General features: G+C 36.8%; 1 protein-coding gene across 7 annotated transcripts in view; it reads right to left on the bottom strand.

Moving 5' to 3' along the window:
- RTTN (rotatin) overlaps positions 1-16,876 on the bottom strand; it is a 109,381-nt gene that overhangs the window by 38,335 nt on the left and 54,170 nt on the right. For 5 of the 7 annotated variants that reach the window (XM_081562667.1, XM_081562668.1, XM_081562669.1 and 2 more), the window contains 7 exons: positions 16,295-16,449; positions 14,446-14,665; positions 8,803-8,931; positions 8,226-8,336; positions 5,797-5,955; positions 4,538-4,609; positions 278-467 (listed from right to left, as the gene is read on the bottom strand). In XM_081562667.1, the coding sequence (XP_081418793.1) occupies positions 278-467; positions 4,538-4,609; positions 5,797-5,955; positions 8,226-8,336; positions 8,803-8,931; positions 14,446-14,665; positions 16,295-16,449 (1,036 nt within the window). The remainder of the gene's footprint in view (positions 1-277; positions 468-4,537; positions 4,610-5,796; positions 5,956-8,225; positions 8,337-8,802; positions 8,932-14,445; positions 14,666-16,294; positions 16,450-16,876) is intronic. The other 2 variants (XM_081562672.1, XM_081562673.1) reach the window with 1 other exon arrangement.

The following is a 16,876-nucleotide window of genomic DNA, read 5'->3' as shown; positions in this document are numbered from 1 at the left end:
AAATGCTTAGGCAATGTTTAGTGAAAGGAGGAAATACAAAAATGTATGTAAGATATGAACACAATTATATAAAACAAACAAAAGCTAAACAGAGAAAGAAGTCTGGAAGGAAATATACACCCTAAATGCAACACCAGCAACTTCTGGGTAGTAGGACTAGATATGAATGTTTTCCTGTGTATTTTTCATTGTTTTTCAAATATTTTGTAACTAACACAAAGGTTTTAAACAATTTAAGAAATGCATTTTATTAAAAATATAAACATAATACACTTACCATTTAAATCATTGCTTTCAGGAGTTCCATTAAGAGCTGAACAACTGAAATCAAATGCATATCGTCCCAGGTAACAATGTTTTACCATCTGATTCAAATGTTCATAAAAATGGCAGTGGTATAAAAGAGCCTGGAGGGCAGGTTTTCCTATGAGAGACAGGCCAGAGTCCTCATCATGGACACAGGGGCCCTGTAGGAAAAGAGGGAGAAAGAGACAGGAATTTACTACATAATTTCTTCAAAAAGACCCACCATCTTCCCAGAGACCCCTTAAGGAAACAAATGCTACTACGCTCCTTCATTTCTCTCTGTCCTTCCACAGGTACACCAGCCTGACCCTGACCTGGGAGGTTAATCCAGCTCTCTGCTGTCAAAAAATCCACTAAAGGCAGAAAGCTGATCTAGTCTCTCTTGAGGGGCCACTTAGTTTAAAACGTTTCTACGAAATGGTACAGCTTTAATCAAGTAATTATGTATTTCAGCCACAAATACAGTAAAAGTAGTGTGTTGCAATCCACACAAAACAATGATATGATTTGTATTAAAATATCTGAAATGTGATCTAAGTTATTTTATTCAAAATTATTTTTGTGCCTATCAGTAAGCTAGATAAAGTGAAAATGCTCATTAATATCCACAGTAAAATCTGATTATCACTTTATTTTCCACTGAATGAACCCTTCTTCCAAGGGCATTTCACATGTGTGCACACTAACAACCATAAACACACGCATTTTCCAGAAGAAGGCTGAAAAGAATCTACCATTGCATACTTTTAATCTCTTTGCACTTTTTCTTCAAATAGTTTTTTGAGGTGCCATTCATGACTTTTCTTGGAACATCAAAATAGCAAAACTCAAGCAATCAGTTAAAAGTATGCCAAGGATCGGTTTAAAGTATGCAAATGATCACATCACTAGTTTATAACTATTTCTATTTTTATGAAAATGATAATATAGTTCAGACTTTTAAAACAGAATATACGAAAGAGAAAAATAAAAACAAAATAAAAAGCTAAGTGACAACAGGAAAGGTCTGCAAGTATAACATTAACTATGAAATCTACATATGTGCCCCACTTCTCACGCCCCCTGATCACCAAGGAAAGATGAACGTTTAAAACTTACTATCCAGGAAGATGAAGTAACAGAGGTAGAATTACAAGTTAAAGGTAGAATTAAATTGAGTTTCTCCATTAACTCTTCTCTTTAAGGATATGATTAAGATTAAACTTCTTACTTCAATATGTCATGGTACTAATATACCCACTAGCTATGATTCAAAAGGAACTAAAGCAAAACAAAATCACATATAAGAATGTTTTCAAGAAGAAAAAGGAATTATTTGGCTGTATACAAACTTGTAAAATGTTATAATGTAATGTATAAATTGAAAAAAACCTTAATTATATAAGAAATTTCTAACTACATGTTAAGAATCCAGTTAAAATGAAATTGTTTCTCTGACATCAAGCATTTACTGTTTTGTGAAATCAATACCCATAATGATTTATGATGAACACAACAGAAAATGAAAATATGCACTGATGATTCTCCCACTAAATATGAAAACAGTACATACTACAACTATAAATGAGTCGGCCATCTCTATACAACAGACGTGAACACATATGCAGACAGTCGACCTACGTCCACTGAGAGTGCGCAGAAGCAGTGACCCCTTCTTGGAAACCATGAGCATCTAGATTCTACTGCTACTTCCTGCTACATCTCCCAGTACACTTTGAAATGTACATCAAGACAAGTAAATGAAACATCTTGTTGAATAAGATTATTATTCATCATTCTACCAAAGACAGTTGTTAATTTTAAACACTGAAAAAGGAGCATCTTCTTTCTTGGCTGTAGTGAAATGGCAGAGGTCACACTTCTTGGAGATTACAAAATTCCATTGTCTATATGTAAAGACCATCTTTCTCCCTTACTAGAACAGTTGTTTCCACGTTGAGATTTAAAGCACCAGTAAACTTTTTTAAAATTGGGGGACAAATACCCCTGGAGGAGGCCATGGCAACCTACTTCGGTATTCCTGCCTGGAGAATCCCAAGGACAGAGGAGCCTGGAGGGCTACAGTCCATGGGGTCACAAAGAGTCAGACTCGACTGAAGCGACTTAGCACAACACAGACTTTTTAAAACTGGGGGGCAAATACTAGATTGGCAACTATTTATATTGCCAACTGAGGACACTTAAAAAAAAAAACTAATAAGCAAAACAGATCAAAAAAAGACAGGAAGAAAATGAGCATACATTAAAAATGCCCCCAGAAAATTAGACTTATTTTTCTAATTTTGCTTAAGACTAGCATTGGAGAAGGAAATGGCAACCCACTCCAGTGTTCTTGCCTGGAGAATCCTAGGGACAGCAGAGCCTGGTGGGCTGCCGTCTATGGGGTCACACAGAGTCAGACGCGACTGAAGCAACTTAGCAGCAGCAGCAGCAGAAGTTTCATCATCAAGTACTATTTTAGATAAGAGTAGCTCCCAAAATATTTTTGATTCTAGCCAACATAGGCAAAGCAGAAGACTCTGAAAGCATACTTAAACCACTGTTTTCAACTTTTTAATAGAAAACTAATTCTGTGATGAAGAACTGGAGAAGAACAAAACCAAAACACGGCACTAAGCACCTCACCAGCAGCAAAAAGGAGCTGCATGCTGTTTAACTAAGTAGAAAAAAGTGTGAGCTTCTACACACGGTTCCATATGATAATACAGAACACAGCTCTGCTCTATTTAATGCAACCAAGAAAACTTACTATGCTTGCCTTTGCATTATATTTATTTCAATTATTTTTATTTAATTTTTTTTTGTTTTGTTTTTTGTTTTTTTTTAGGTTTAATTCTTTTTATTTATTTATTTATTTATTTATTTCAATTATTTTTAAAAAATTCACTGGCAGAACATCAACAAGGTTATAGTATAAAAGTGTCACTAGGTTTTTTTGTTGTTTTTTTTTAGGTTTAATTCTTTTTATTTATCTTTTTATTTATTTATTTCAATTATTTTTAAAAAATTCACTGGCAGAACATCAACAAGGTTATAGTATAAAAGTGTCACTAGGTTAACAATGAGAGTAGAGATTATATGCATTTGAGCCAAAAACAACACATTTTTAAATCTGGTTACTGGATAATAGGCATTAAAACCACTATGCTGTTAATATAAATATTAACCCTGTATATTCTTTTCTAGTTTTTCTCCTACGGGTTTACTACAACACAGACTGTGAATAACAGCCATTATCAGAAGGCCTGTTAAACAAACCAGAGAAGTCAGGGGAAAAGCTGTCTGGGATTTTCAGTAATTGGCAGCGTTACTAGGTTTGTGAAGTCTGGAAAAATCAATTTTCCAAGAGTTAAAGGAGATCCAGGCCCTAACAACCACCTGAGTGCCCATAAAGCTGCCCTCACTACAGCTCAACTAGATTCAGTGCCTCCCCTGAAGATGTACTCAAACAAAAATTGAAAAAGGGATCTTACATCTTATCTAAGATCCTGGGGTGTGAGATGCCACAATGTGATGCATACACACATATATGGGATGAGGACACGTGGATAAGGAACAGGGCAGAGAGCACGTCCTGTCTCCCCACAGACAGCACTCTCCTATCTTCCAAAACACCTAAAAAGCAGCAGGCTATACAAAAGTCAGCTACAACTATTTACTGACTTGACATTTAGAACATGAAACAGAAAATTAATCCAATAGAAACCAAAGAAAGCTAATGCTATGACACTGTGTACTAACCCAGAAAAGATGATGTTAAGATCAATGTATATGTAACCACAAACAAACCTGCTTATTATTAGAGAAACAATATAGTCAGTGGGAAAGAGAAGCTGGCTGGACTGAAAACAAAAGGGTGTGATTCAGGGCAAACTACTTAAACTCTTTGTGCTAAATTTTCTTATTCTACAAAATGAGGAGAATAATGGTTCGCAACTCAAACCATTATACAGGTTGATATTTGTAATGCTTCTAGAAGAGTCCCTAGAACATAGCACACCATGCTAATGATTATGATTTCTGCTTAAAATTATTTTTAACACCATAGAGAATTGGTAAATATGATCAAGCATAAAAAGATTTATACATTCTCTTTTAAGGGATCCTGTTGGCTTGTACGAAGTTTCATCACTAAGGAAATATACACAAATATAAAAATATATATGCCGAAACGCTATCATCAATTAATCTCAAAGATCTACAAGGCTGATAACTGTTTAAAGGCACCTACCTGCCAAGTATAATCCTTTGTAATTACTGAAGGCATTGGAATTACAAGGAGATTCTGAAAAATAAATGCAGCCTGAAATTAAAGGGGAAAAAAAATGTCAATACTGCCATCTTGTTGTCATGCCTGAAATAACCAATATACTATAATTTAATAACAAAAAAAGCATATCCTTGGTCAGCTGAACATGCTAAGAGGTCATTGTGAGAATTCCCCAACTGCCATAACAGTGGGAGAAACTACTTTATTGGGAAAGATATTTTTTCCTATTTCAGAATGTTGTCTTTCCAAAAAATTATATGTAAAACATAAACTATTCTGGCAGCATTTAAGAAATGTATTTCCTGTTTCTATTACTCTCTTACAGATCACATACACACACCCCTCTCCTCCTCTTTTTACCTCTCTCATACAAGTTCCTCTCAAGAAGAAATGGCAAATTAGAAACACAAACTACAAAAGTCCAACATCACCCAGGTCCTGAAGACAGCCAAGTTAAATAATCACACTAATATGAACACTGATTACCTATTCAGTGAAAGATTACATTACAACAAGAGAACAACCAGAGTAACAGGGGATCCAAGGGAGGGAAATTTTCAACCCTCTTCACTGGAGGCCAACAGATAATCTTAACAGTTGGTAAATCAAGAAGAAGCTACACGTTTAAGCATTACTATTAAGAAACAAGTTAACAAGAAAACTATAGCCTTTGGATTTTAGAACTGGAAACTGGCTAATGGTGGGCCTGGGAGCAGATGTTTTCTTTACAAGTCTCTAAGCACTATTGGATTACTGTTTTTAAAATGGTCTGTGTCAATCATCTCTCTGATAGAAGCAGCAGTAAAGAAAATCACAAACTGTCTAGAGAGAATTAAAATAGCATTGACTTTTCTTCTTTACATGTTATGAGTATTTTGACAGCTCCTATCTTAAGTAAAGCTTTATAAACTTGAACACTGAGATAATATAAAAGTAATTTTTTTTCCTGTGAACTACTTTTCAACGTATAATAAAGTAGAAGAGTCCATATTAAAACAGACTCAATTCTGCTTTGATCTTTCAGAGCAAAGGACTCCAGTTTTTACTGTGAATCAATACCATTCTATTCTCTACAACCATTTCATTTGGGTTTTTCGCAGGCAGAAGAGACAAGGGTCAGCAATCAGTCCACCACGGTGAACAGGGAGTGTGGTTTATAAGAACAATCACAACAGATTTCCAAGGGAAACAGGAAGGAAGAACTAAACAGACAGACCTACCTCCCGGCGCACCATGCTGCATTCCGACTGGTCCAGAAGAATGTTCACCACCGTTCCCCAGAGCCCACCAGAAATGTTTTGACAACTGTTTGCCAAGGCCACACAGCCAGTTTCAAGGGTGGTTAGTGCAGATCCTAATCCCAATGAAGTGAACCTCACCTGGTCAAATTAGAGAAAATGTCATGAAATTAAAAAACCTGACTTCATAACATGAATTCTTAATTTCTTTGGTACATAAAATACCATATTCTTATGACACTGTCTTGGCAATTCTAAATTATAAAACACAAAGAACACTGTCCTATAAATCTATGAATGAATAAAAATTCTATACCTAATATAAATAATAAAAGCAAGTATCACAAAAAGTCAAAACCAGGCATAAATAAGAAGACTAAAAAGCACAGTTCAAAAGCCTTTTTCAAGGGAAAGCATACAGTGCTTACATATCTTTTATGAACATGACTCGTTTATTTCTCATTGTTAAGAGGATACTATTATTTTGTTCCACCTTCCTTAATTTTTCAGTGTTTCTTTCAAACGAACAGTTTAAACTTCTTTGAAATTTCTTTTCAAAAAGAAATAATTGAATTATCTTCTTATAAGACACTTAGTATTTTTCCCAAAATTATTTTAAAAGAAAAATGTTTCAAGTAAGATGGATATGATATAATATGTTAGCTACAGTACTCCTGCTGCTCAAGCTATGTATTTTGGTGAACTTCCAAATTCTGATTACAAAATAGAGCTTCCCTGTGATAACCACAGGGTAACAGAAAGCAATGCAGTCATAACACAGTGAAGCAACAAGTCCAAATTCAACGTGGCTAAAGAATGTACCTCTAGCTGTTAACACTACATATTTTTAATATATATGGACTTTCCTGATGGCTCAGATGGTAAAGAATCTCCCTACAATGTGGGAGACCTGGGTTTGATCTCTGGGTTGGAAAGATCCCCTGGAGAAGGGCATGGCAACCCACTCTGGTATTCTTGCCTAGAGAATCCGCATGGACAGAGGAGCCGGCGGGCTACAGTTCATGGGGTCACAAAGAGTTGGACACGACTGAGCAACTAAGCACAGGACATTATTAATATATACTCAAAAATTTGCTAAGAGGGTAGATCTTACGCTAAGTGTTGTAATCACAAAAACAAACAGTAAAGAAGACAAAATGAAACTTTTGGTGGTGAAGGACTGGTTTATGGCAATGATTCTGGTGAGGTATATTTCATGGGTGTATATTTATCTCCAAATTCATAAAATTGTACACATTAAATATGTACAGAATGTTGTATGGCAACCTTACCTCAATAAAGTGGTTTAAAAAACTAAGATCAGACTCTGAGGGAGAAGGTGAGGGTGGGACGTTCTGGGAGAATAGCATTGAAACATGTGTATTATCATATGTGAAACAGAACACCATTCCATGTTCGATGCATGAGACAAATGCTCAGGGCTGGGGCAATGGGATGACCCAGAGGGATGGGATGGGGAGGGAGGTGGGAGGGGGGTCCAGGATGGGTAACACATGTAAACTCATGGCTGACTCATGTCAATGTATGGCAAAAACCACTACAATATTGTAAATTAATTAGCACCCAACTAAAATAAATAAATTTATTAAAAATAAATAAATAAATAAATAAATATCCACCAGAAGGGGGGTGGTTGAATAAGCAAGAAAAAAAAAGTAAGATCAGTAGACAAATGGCAAAACAGGAAAACTCATTAATATAAAACACTGCAGTGTAGTGTTATTATTCTATTAAATGATACACACATATCACTTGGCCACTATTCCTCTAAACTGTTCAAAAATGGCTGGACTTCTCCAATAATTTTTTCACTGTTCTTTATAAACCTGACTGATAGATTTCATAATACTTCCTCTTTCTATTTTTAATTTGTACTCTGAATTTGGCTGAATACGGGGGTGCCATGAACTGAATTATGTACCCCCAAATTTCATATGTGGAAGCCCTAATTCCCAGTGTATCTGAGGAGAGGGCTTTTCAGGAGGTGGTTAAGGTTAAACAAGACCATGAGGATCGCGTCCTAATCTGACAGAACTGGCGGCCTGATAAGAAGACGAAGAGAGAAAAGGTCCTACGAGCATTAGGTGAAAAGGGAGCCACATGAAAGCCAGAAAGAGTCCTTGCCAGACCCGACCACGTGGGTGGACACCTTCATCTCCAACTTCCTACCTCCAGACATGTGAGAAAATAAGTATCTTTGTTCAAGCCAACCAGTCTATGGTGTTTTGTTATGCAGCAGAACCTACCCAAGGTAGGGGGTAAATACAGCTTAAGGTACAATCACTAAAATAGTCTCATTTTGGAAAATATGAACATGTATACACATGTGTGTTTTGCTTCATCTGTTCTCTAATCCACACATAACAGACTCAATTCTGCTTCACACTGACCTCTGGGTCTCGGTCAACCCACAACGGAATCAGCCAAGCCAGCCCCTGCTGAGTGGGAGCATGGTCTTCACTCTGACTCCCCAAAGGCAAGAACCAAAGTGACATCCACTCCTAGAATGGAAAACGGGAACAGAAACACACCAGGTAAGGTTCTAAGGGAAAAAACAGAGTTTAAAATATCTGAATTTTAAAAATCAAAACAAAGTAAAAATCTCATACTTAAGACTTGGCTTTAATTCATTATTTAGCCAACATACGGCAAACAAAAATCTCAGCTCCTCCTTAAGAAGTTACACATGTCCCTTTTTTCTTCAGAACTGCTATTTTCCCCGTAATTTAGGAAAAAATGCAGTTCTCCAGTGCATGTAGATTTCAAGCAAAATAAAAAAGTAAAATTCAGATTTGTATAATATACAGCTTCTAAGAAACTGCTTAGTTAAAAGTCATTTTTGTCTCCTAAAAAGGAGACATCAAAAGACATTTTTCTCGAGTAAACAGACAGGCTTGAAGCCCATCGGACACAGCACATTCCTTTCCTGGCAACTGTGGGAAGGCAGGCGGCTGCGAGTGCGCTCACCGAGCTCTGGGCCTGGGCCATCATCTCGTGTGACAAGTGGAGCAGGCAGAGAACGGTGCTCTTCGTGACACCTTTTCCCATGAAGGACATCGCATTTCCTCCTCGCTCCACGTAGAAGGACGTGATGACCTGAAGGGCAAATGCACACAATTCAGGGGCAGCTTTACTCTTAGAGGCTAAATATATACCTTTCTACTGACTCATCTGAGCTGAATCTTAACCACGTAAAGTATTCGTATATTATCATATTCTCAGTTTATACATTTAAAAATGGTTCAGAAGGTAAAATTTCGTTACATGTATTGCATCACAAGTAAATATTCTTCATACAAACTTTTTTCCTTTGGAATTTGTACAAAGCAGATGTAGTATACTCCTAGGAGATTCTGTGATTTAAAACATGCTCATAACATATATCAAGTATTACAGTACCCTTTTGAAGTAAGAGTTCAGTTTATAAATACCTTGTTGAAAAGTATACTTAGACATTGTTAGCTATACAGAACTCTTACTAACCAAGAGTTAGGCTAGGTTTCTAGAATTATGGTTCAAATGTAAACGGACAGTTTCTCCATTGACAAGCCATTTTAGATTTCTATTCCGTATCTAAATTTATGTTAAATATTTAAATCATTGGCTGTCAGCTTTTTATCTCCCACATATCTGAGGGATTTAACACATTTCCATCAATGACAACAAAAGAAATGTTTCTTATTTGAAACTATATGCCCTTTTCTGGGCAAAGGTCTGTATAGTCAAAGCTATGGTTTTTCCAGTAGTCATGTACTGATGTGAGAATTGGACCATAAAGAACACTGAGTGCCGAAGAATTGATGCTTCTGAACTATGGTGCTGGAGAAGACTCTTGAGAGTCCCTTGGACTGAAGGAGATCAACCCAGTCAAGCCTAAAGGAAATCAATCCTGAATACTCATTGGGAGGACTGATGTTGAAGCTCCAATACTTTGGCCACCTGAGGCGAAGAGCCAGACTCACTGGAAAAGACCCTGATACTGGGAAAGATTGAAGAAAAAGGAGAAGAGGGAGGCAGAAGATGAGATGGTTAGATGCCATCACCGACTCAATGGACATGAATCTGAACAAACTCCAGGAGATAGTGGAATACAGAGGAGCCTGGCGTGCTGCAGCCCACGGAGTTACAAAGAGTTGGACGTGACTTAGCGACTGAACAATGACAAACCCTCATCTGAGAAACTGAATCAGAATGAACACGGGAGTTAGGAGGCAGCTGTTTGAGGAAAAAGTCCTTCCATCTGATTTAGAAAATCTTTTAAAATATGTTACAGACTCTTTGAAACATGTCTGTGTAGAGCATATAATGTTCCCCACATAGCAGTTCAATAAATATTTGCTGACACTGAATAACAATCCTCACAGCTTTCAATTCAAGCAAACAATAACAACAACAACAAAAATTCAAAGTGACGAAAGATCACTTTACAATTCACAAAATTTTAATTTAAAAAAGAATGCTAGAACAAAAAAATTTCACAATTCAAATGGAAACACAAAAGACCCCGAATAGCCAAAGCAGTCTTGAGAAAGAAGAATGGAGCTGGAGGAATCAACCTTCCTGACTTCAGATTATACTACAAAGCTACAGTCATCAAGACTGTAGTACTGACACAAAACAGAAATATAGACCAATGGAACAAGACAGAAACCCCAGAAATAAACCCATGCACCTATGAGTACCTTACTTCTGACAAAGGAAGCAAGAATATACAATGGGGCAAAAAAAGCCTCTTCAATAAATGGTACTGGGAAAACTGGACAGCTACATGTAAAAGAATGAAATTAGAACACTTCCTAACACCATACACAAAGATAAACTCAAAATGGATTAAAGACCTAAATGTAAGACCAGAAACTATAAAACTCTTAGAGGAAAACATAGGCAGAATACTCGATGACATAAATCAAAGCAAGATCCTCTATAAGCCACCTCCTAGAGTAATGAAATAAAAACAAAAGTAAACAAGTGGGACCAGATTAAACCTAAAAGCTTTTGCACAGCAAAGGAAACTATAAGCAAGGTGAAAAAGACAACCCTCAGAATGGGAGAAAATAATAGCAAATGAAACAACTGGACAAAGGATTAATTTCCAAAATACACAAGCAGCTCATACAACTCAATACCAGAAAAACAAACAACCCAATCAAAAAGTGAGAGAAAGACCTAAAGACATTTCTCCATAGAAGACAGATGGTTAACAAACACATGAAAAGATGCTCAACATCGTTCATTATTAGAGAAATGCAAATCAAAACCACAATGAGATATCACCTCACACTGGTCAGAATGGCCATCATCAACAAGTCAACAAACAATAAATGCTGGAGAGGGAGTGGAGAAAAGGGAACACTCTTGCACTGTTGGTGGGAATGTAAACTGATACAGCCACTATGGAAGGAAGTATGGAGATACCTTAAAAAACTAGGAATAAAATCACCATATGACCCAGCAATCCCACTCCTAGGCATATACCCTGAGGAAACCAAAATTGAAAAACACACATGTAACCCCATTTCACTGCAGCACTATTTACAATAGCTAGAATACGGAAGCAACCTAGATGTCCATCAATGGATGAATGGATAAAGAAGTTGTGGTACATATACACAATGGAATATTATTCAGCCATGAAAACGGAAAGCATCTGAGTCAGTTCTAGTGAGGTGGATGAACCCAGAGTCTATTATACTGAGTGAAGTAAGTCAGAAAGATAAAGATAAGTATTGTATTCTAACACACATACACAGAATCTAAAAAAATGGTACGAAGAATTTATTTATAGGGCAGTAATGGAGAAACAAACATAGAGAATAGACTTATGGACATGAGGAGAGGGGAGAAGAGGGTGAGATGTATGGAAAGAGTAACATGGAAACTCACATTACCATACAAAAAAAAAAGAATGCTAACTATTTTTAGGTGCCAATATATTATAAAGGAAAAACTTGTTGAGTCAAAGCAGTCAAAACCATCTGTTATCTAATAGAACAAGAAGCATTTTAATTCATCCACCATCCACCCAAGAATGCAATGGCTTTACTCAGCACAGCAGACCATTCTGTCTTATAACAGAAATCACTTTCTAGTTTGGATTCTTTTCAACTCATGCAACAAAGAAGATTCATTAAAAAAAAAAAAAAAGACAGCATAAATATAAATCATGTTAGGTACAGCTTATTCAACAAAAGCAATTTATTTGTAAGATAACTTGGGGATTCTGACTTAAATTAGAATTTTCATAAACCAAATAATTATATAGTATGTCTGAAAATGACATAAGTCTGGTCAGGGGATAATAAGCTATAGGTGACTGCTACATGACCATTCTTTCTGCATATGTGTATGTTTAAGGTTTTCCATAATTAAAAGTTGAATATTTTAAGGGGCTATTTTTAGAAGTAAGAAATCTGAATGGTTCACTGGAGAGAGCTACATTATCGTAGTTTTAGTTTTGGCTTATGATGGACAAGTTAAGAACTTTGATAGTATCTCCTTTCAGCTTGACTTATTGTCAGATACCCGGAATTGCACTTCATATATAATTTTTAAGGATTTAACTATCATATTTATTCACCTATCATAATGAATCATGCTTAGTCTAAAAGCCTCATTTCTCAACCACAAAAGGCAAATGCTCACATTCAAATTTCACTCTGCAGAAACAAAATATCTAATAATGAATTGTAGTTCCCATCTGAAAAGGAATCAGCTTTAATTAGTGAAAAACTATGAAGCAAATCATTTGGATCAACAATGACTTTGTTTCAATGTCCATTCACATAAGCATTATTTTACTTTCTAAAAGGTCAATTTAGTTAGCAGTAAAATAAAGAAACCTGTTTAGCTAGTTAAGCAGAGGAACTCAAATAAGATTAAATATCTATTATTTTCCTGTCATTTAATGTAAAGATAAAGATTTTCTTCCCAAGATGTTATATTGACATGAAGATAAAACGCATTCCTCTGTTTATTCCAAAGCTTTGTTAGTAAGGTTTTCATAAAACAAGGATCATACTTTTAATCGATTCCTTAGCTGTGCTGATTTTCACTACCTCAAATACAACTGAGCTTAGAATGATATTATTTTCTTTTTGCCTTGACTTCTTAACCTAGAACTAAGCCTTTTTGTTCTTCAATAACATAGAAAGCTCATTTTAATTTCACGTGTTTGAAACACAGGTGTGATCTGAAGTCTCTCCTCTTACACAGCTTTGACAATCAAAAAGCACTTCTGATGATTTCTAAATATAAACAGCAAAATACTTCTTCAGTTACTGCTGTTAGCAGGTCCTCACATATTCCTGATTTGAAACTGACAGAATCACCTCATAGAGGTGATGTGTTCCAAAAGGTTGATAAATGGACTATTTATACATTGCATTATAAATAAAGCTATAAATTAGATACTTGTAAGTCAGTTCAGTTCAGTTGCTCAGTCATGTCCGACTCCTTGCGGTCCCATGGACTGCAGCACGCCAGGTCTCCCTGTCCATCGCCACCTCCTGGAGTTTACTCAAACTCATGTCCATTTAGTCGGTGATGCCATGCAACCATCTCGTCCTCTGCCGTCCCCTTCTCCTCCCACCTTCAATCTTTCCCAGCATCAGGGTCTTTTCAAAAGAGTCAGTTATTCACATCAGGTGGCCAAAGGATTGACGTTTCAGCTTCAGCATCAGTCCTTCCAATGAATATTTGTAGACTGAATTATATTAAAAGCATTGGAGGAGTTGACTTTTTTAAAAAACATTATGGTAAGTATTTACTTAATATATCTGTTCTAAACTTTCATATATTTCTGACCATAGACACCTTTAAATATGAGATGTGTGTGTGTGTGTGTGTGTGTGTGTGTGTGCGTGCATGTGTATGCATGCTTAGTCATGTCCAACTCTCTGTGACCCCATGACTATAGCCCACCAGACTCCTCTGTCCATGGAATTTTTCAGGCTAGAATACTGGAATGGGTTGCTGTTTCCCACTCCATGAATATGAAATAACTAATTAATATACTGACACTTTGCTCCTTTTCAGTATTTATAATTCCTCAAAAAAATATTTCATTAAAGTGACTATAATAAATTTTACATTATAGTCACATTAAATTTTATAGGAGAGCTGGGAGTATTTAAAATTTTGAAATTTTTTAAAAAAGTAAGATGTACTTTTGGAAACAAATCCTAGATAATATCATCTGAAATATGACTTACAAAAGGATTAATAAACACAAATAAACAAGTTACCCAAAAAAGGGGGCTTGAGTGTAAGCCTTACTTTTCTTGAAAATGAGTTTATTCATAAAAGTAACCTTACTTATACATTTGCTAATAAAAATCATTAAAACATTTAATCATGATAAGCCATAAACAATACTCCAGGATATAGTGACGGCCAGGAAAGCTTGGCATGCTACAATTCACGGGGTCGCAGAGAGTTGGACACAACTGAGCGCCTGATCAACAACGTAAACAAATAATCCACATTAAATACAGTAGCACCCACAAGGCACTTCATATGTGCCTGGCACACACTGAGTGATCAGTAACAGTGAAGAGCTATGATCTAGGATTGTCTTATTGCTATTTACAGTCACTGGCTATTTTCACTTACTTCGAGGAGACCTGACAAGTATTTCCCGCAAATGTCGAGTGGCTTTGTGAGAGGAGAGTGTGCGCTCCACCCTGGACATGCTGTGAGGTGGGCCATCCCCCGCAAGGTCCTCTCGAGGGACGGCAGGCCATAGAAGTGAGGAGCGTCCGTGACTCTCAGACACTGGAGTAGTTTCAGGGCCAGCTGCGTTTGGAAAACGTAAAAGAGCTCCAAGCATTTCCTGTGTACGTAAAGGAGGGAAAAAAATCAACCACAAAACAAATGTAATGGGTTTAATGGGCTTTCTTACTGGTGGTAGAGGGTTACTAACAATTCACTGTATCAGAAAAGTAGGAACTAGTGGAAATGGCAGAAAATACTCCCTCTTAAAACAAGTCTTTCCAAGGAAAACATAGTGAATATACCATCCAGAATATATAATGTATAATACAAGTAACAATTACACTGAAAAATGCATAAATGGGTATCAGTATTGACAACTGATAATGAAATTAAAAGTTAACACAGAGTTACCACTGCTACTACTGCTAAGTCACCTCAGTCGTGTCCGACTCTGTGCGACCCCATAGATGGCAGCCCAGCAGGCTCCGCCGTCCCTGGGATTCTCCAGGCAAGAACACTGGAGTGGGTTGCCATTTCCTTCTCCAATGCATGAAAGTGAAAAGTGAAAGTGAAGTCGCTCAGTTGTGTCCGACTCTTAGCAACCCCATGGGCTGCAGCCTACCAGGCTCCTCCATCCCACAATTCCAGTCCTAGGTATACACTCAAGAACTGAAAACATACATTCACAGAGAAATTTGTAGATGAATGTTCATAACACCACAATTCACCACAGTGAAAGGAGGACTCAATGTCCACCAGCAGGTGAACAGATAAGCAGAACCTGGCATATCCGTCCATGGACTATCATTGAGTCACTGACACCTGCTACGTGGACAGACCTTGGAAACATGATGCTAAATGAAAAGAGCCAGACATAAAAAAGGTCACATACTGTTTGCCTCCAGTTATATGAAATGTCCAGAATACACAAATTCATAGAGAAAGAAGATGAATGAATGGTTACCAGGGTTCTGGGTAAGGGGGAGTGGGGACAGACTGCTTTGGGGTAATGAAAATGTTCTGGAATTAACCAGTGATAGTTGCACACTGTATATATATCAAAATCCACTCAAGTGTATACTTTAAATTTAAAATTATGGTTAAAATTATGAATTTAAAATTTTTAAGTCAGAGCTACAGACATATATTTGAAAATCATCAATGCAAAAATTTGTGAAGTCATAGAAATGGGTATGACTGCTCAGTCAGATGTGTAGAAAAGTAAGAGAGAACCAAGAACTAAGTGAAAGTGTTAGTCCCTTAATCGTGTGCAACTCTTTGCAACCCCATGGACCATAGCCCGCCAGGCTCCTCTGTCCACGGAATTTTCCAGGCAAGACTAGAGTGGGTTGCCATTCCCTTCTCCAGATCTTCCTGGGTCTCCAAGGATCAAGCCTGGGTCTCCTGCATTGCAGACGGATTCTTGACCATCTCAGTCACCAGGGAGGCCCTAAGAACTAACCCTAGAGACAACAAAATAATGTGCACACGTGCGCACACGTGTGTGTGTGTGTGTGTGTGTGTGTGTGTGTGTGTGTGTGTGTGTGTGTGTGTGTGTGTGTGTGTGTGTGTGTGTGTGTGTGTGTGTGAAATTACAATCAGGACTGAAATAAAAACAGACCACCACAACAAATTTTTACTGAAATCTTTCCTCCTCTTAATTTGAAACAAGTGAAAAGACTCTTTGGAAATCAAAAAACTAGGTTCTACATAAATGTCCCCAAACCTCCAATGATCCCAGTGGTACCTGTCAGTAACGGCCTCAAAACTGAGCAGCAAGGTAGTAAAGAGAGCAATCAGCTCTTTCTGGAGCTGCTGCCTGACCGCAGTGCGGACATCATCGGTTTCCTCTCGCGTCTGGGACTCCGTCAGAACCAGCAGGTCCAATAGTGGATTTGGACTCTAAAAAATGAGGTTTGTAAAACATGTATTTACTCTCTGATTGAGCTATATGCTGTTCCCCCAAAAGGTTGTTTTGTTTTTTTTTGTTAATCATGTTGTGGAGAAACTAAAACTTAATAATTTAACATAACACTTAATAATTTAACCCTTGTAGCATAGTATTAGAGAGTAAATTCTCTTTAAGTTATTTTGCTCATGCTTAAAAGTATTATTATTATTTATAACACTAGTGATGATAATATATGAGAAGACAAGATAAAAGTTTTCTAAAGCAGCTTTAATACCACACAAATTCAAACAAATACCAAAAATCCTTTTCTAAAACTGCATTAACATTACAGTACCATCATCTACAACTCTGAAGAAGTTTCATTTTAATTTCAAAACTATGAATAAATTATGGAATATATATCAGCACTCATGACAT

The sequence above is a fragment of the Giraffa tippelskirchi genome, chromosome 14 (assembly GCF_054371585.1).
Source record: "Giraffa tippelskirchi isolate mGirTip1 chromosome 14, T2T-mGirTip1v1.2.pri, whole genome shotgun sequence".
Classification (NCBI taxonomy): domain Eukaryota; kingdom Metazoa; phylum Chordata; class Mammalia; order Artiodactyla; family Giraffidae; genus Giraffa; species Giraffa tippelskirchi.
This window is presented reverse-complemented; position numbering and strand designations above follow the sequence as displayed.